A 1269-nucleotide genomic window follows, 5' to 3' on the forward strand; every position below is an offset into this window, starting at 1 on the left:
AAGAGCGTTCTGTTCTTAAGTTACAGGAAAAGTGAAATGATTCCAAAACCCAGAAAACTGGCAGGTAACAATGACCATTTTTCCCTAAACTTTTCAGTTATTTTCTCCCTCTTTCCTTTTCACTCTCTCTCTCTCCTTTTATTTGCCCTCCTTCTTTATTAAGAATTCCTCTATTTTCTGGTGGATAATAGTCACAGAAAACTCACACAGGTTCATAGACGTTTGATATATATTTCATTTAATTCTGTTGTACATACATACTAAATATACCTACATACACAAATTTATGAAAATATTTCTATGTCTACATGATATTTTGGATAATTATCTGCACACAGATATAGTGATTGTTAATAGATGAGATATTAAAATGTTGATATAGTCAATTCCTATGCTAAACATTTTAACAATTCTCTGAGTACCATTCAGTGCATTTGGTAAGATTTTCCCTGCTTTTATATCTTTGTACCAAGCTGATAACGATTCAAAAGGAATAACGCAATAAATGACAAAAGCATAAACATTATGGAATTCATAGATATGATTTCTTTAGCAATATACAGATTTCATAGACTTACTCATCAGAGCCACATTTTAGAGGTTATCCTAAAGATACCTGCACATTACATTTTGTAATTCTAACATTATCAGCACTAACAATGATCAAGTTTTCATTTATTTTAGCTTGAGCTTACCTGAGCTGGTGACACGGAGGGCGCTGAGCAGCAGGATAAAGTCTGCCAGCATCATGATGTCAGCTTGAGAACGATAATTCCTTCCTTTGTAACAACAGGGTATTTCCATCGGAAAGGACAAGAAAACGCAGTGCTTCAAAGTTCAGAGCGGAACCCGGGGAAAGTGGACACCTGGAGAGGGTAAAATAGCGTCGAACCAGCTCACATCAGCGCGATGTCTCTGAAAGCACACCTCATTGATTTCTAGTCGGCTGTCAGATCGTTTAAGTCTGAGAAATATCTCTGGGTCCTAACTCCTGACTTATTAATTCACTCTCTCGCAAAGAGATGCAGGGCAATGGAGAGAAGATGAACCCAGACAACTTCTGAATGTTCTGAGCTAGTTTTCTCATGGTTGGAGAGCTGTGTGAAAGGGAAAAACCACATATGAAAACACGCAACATGGAAGCTGGTGAAAGTTTCTCCTACACAGTGTTCCTCCATCATCCTTCATTTTGGACTTGGAGCTTCAGAACAGTGAACACGAGGGGGTCAAAAGATACAGACTCCCAATTATAAAAACAAGCCCTGGGGA

General features: G+C 37.9%; 1 protein-coding gene across 1 annotated transcript in view; it reads right to left on the minus strand.

Moving 5' to 3' along the window:
- Positions 1 to 747, minus strand: part of CHRNB3 (cholinergic receptor nicotinic beta 3 subunit) — a 24626-nt gene extending 23879 nt beyond the window's left edge. Inside the window, exon 1 of the mRNA XM_007455465.1 lies at positions 696 to 747. Coding sequence (XP_007455527.1) covers positions 696 to 747 — 52 coding nt within the window. The remainder of the gene's footprint in view (positions 1 to 695) is intronic.
- Positions 748 to 1269: the final 522 nt, after the last annotated feature.

This window comes from Lipotes vexillifer, unplaced genomic scaffold (genome assembly GCF_000442215.2).
Source record: "Lipotes vexillifer unplaced genomic scaffold, Lipotes_vexillifer_v1.1 scaffold414, whole genome shotgun sequence".
NCBI classification, from domain to species: Eukaryota; Metazoa; Chordata; class Mammalia; order Artiodactyla; family Lipotidae; genus Lipotes; species Lipotes vexillifer.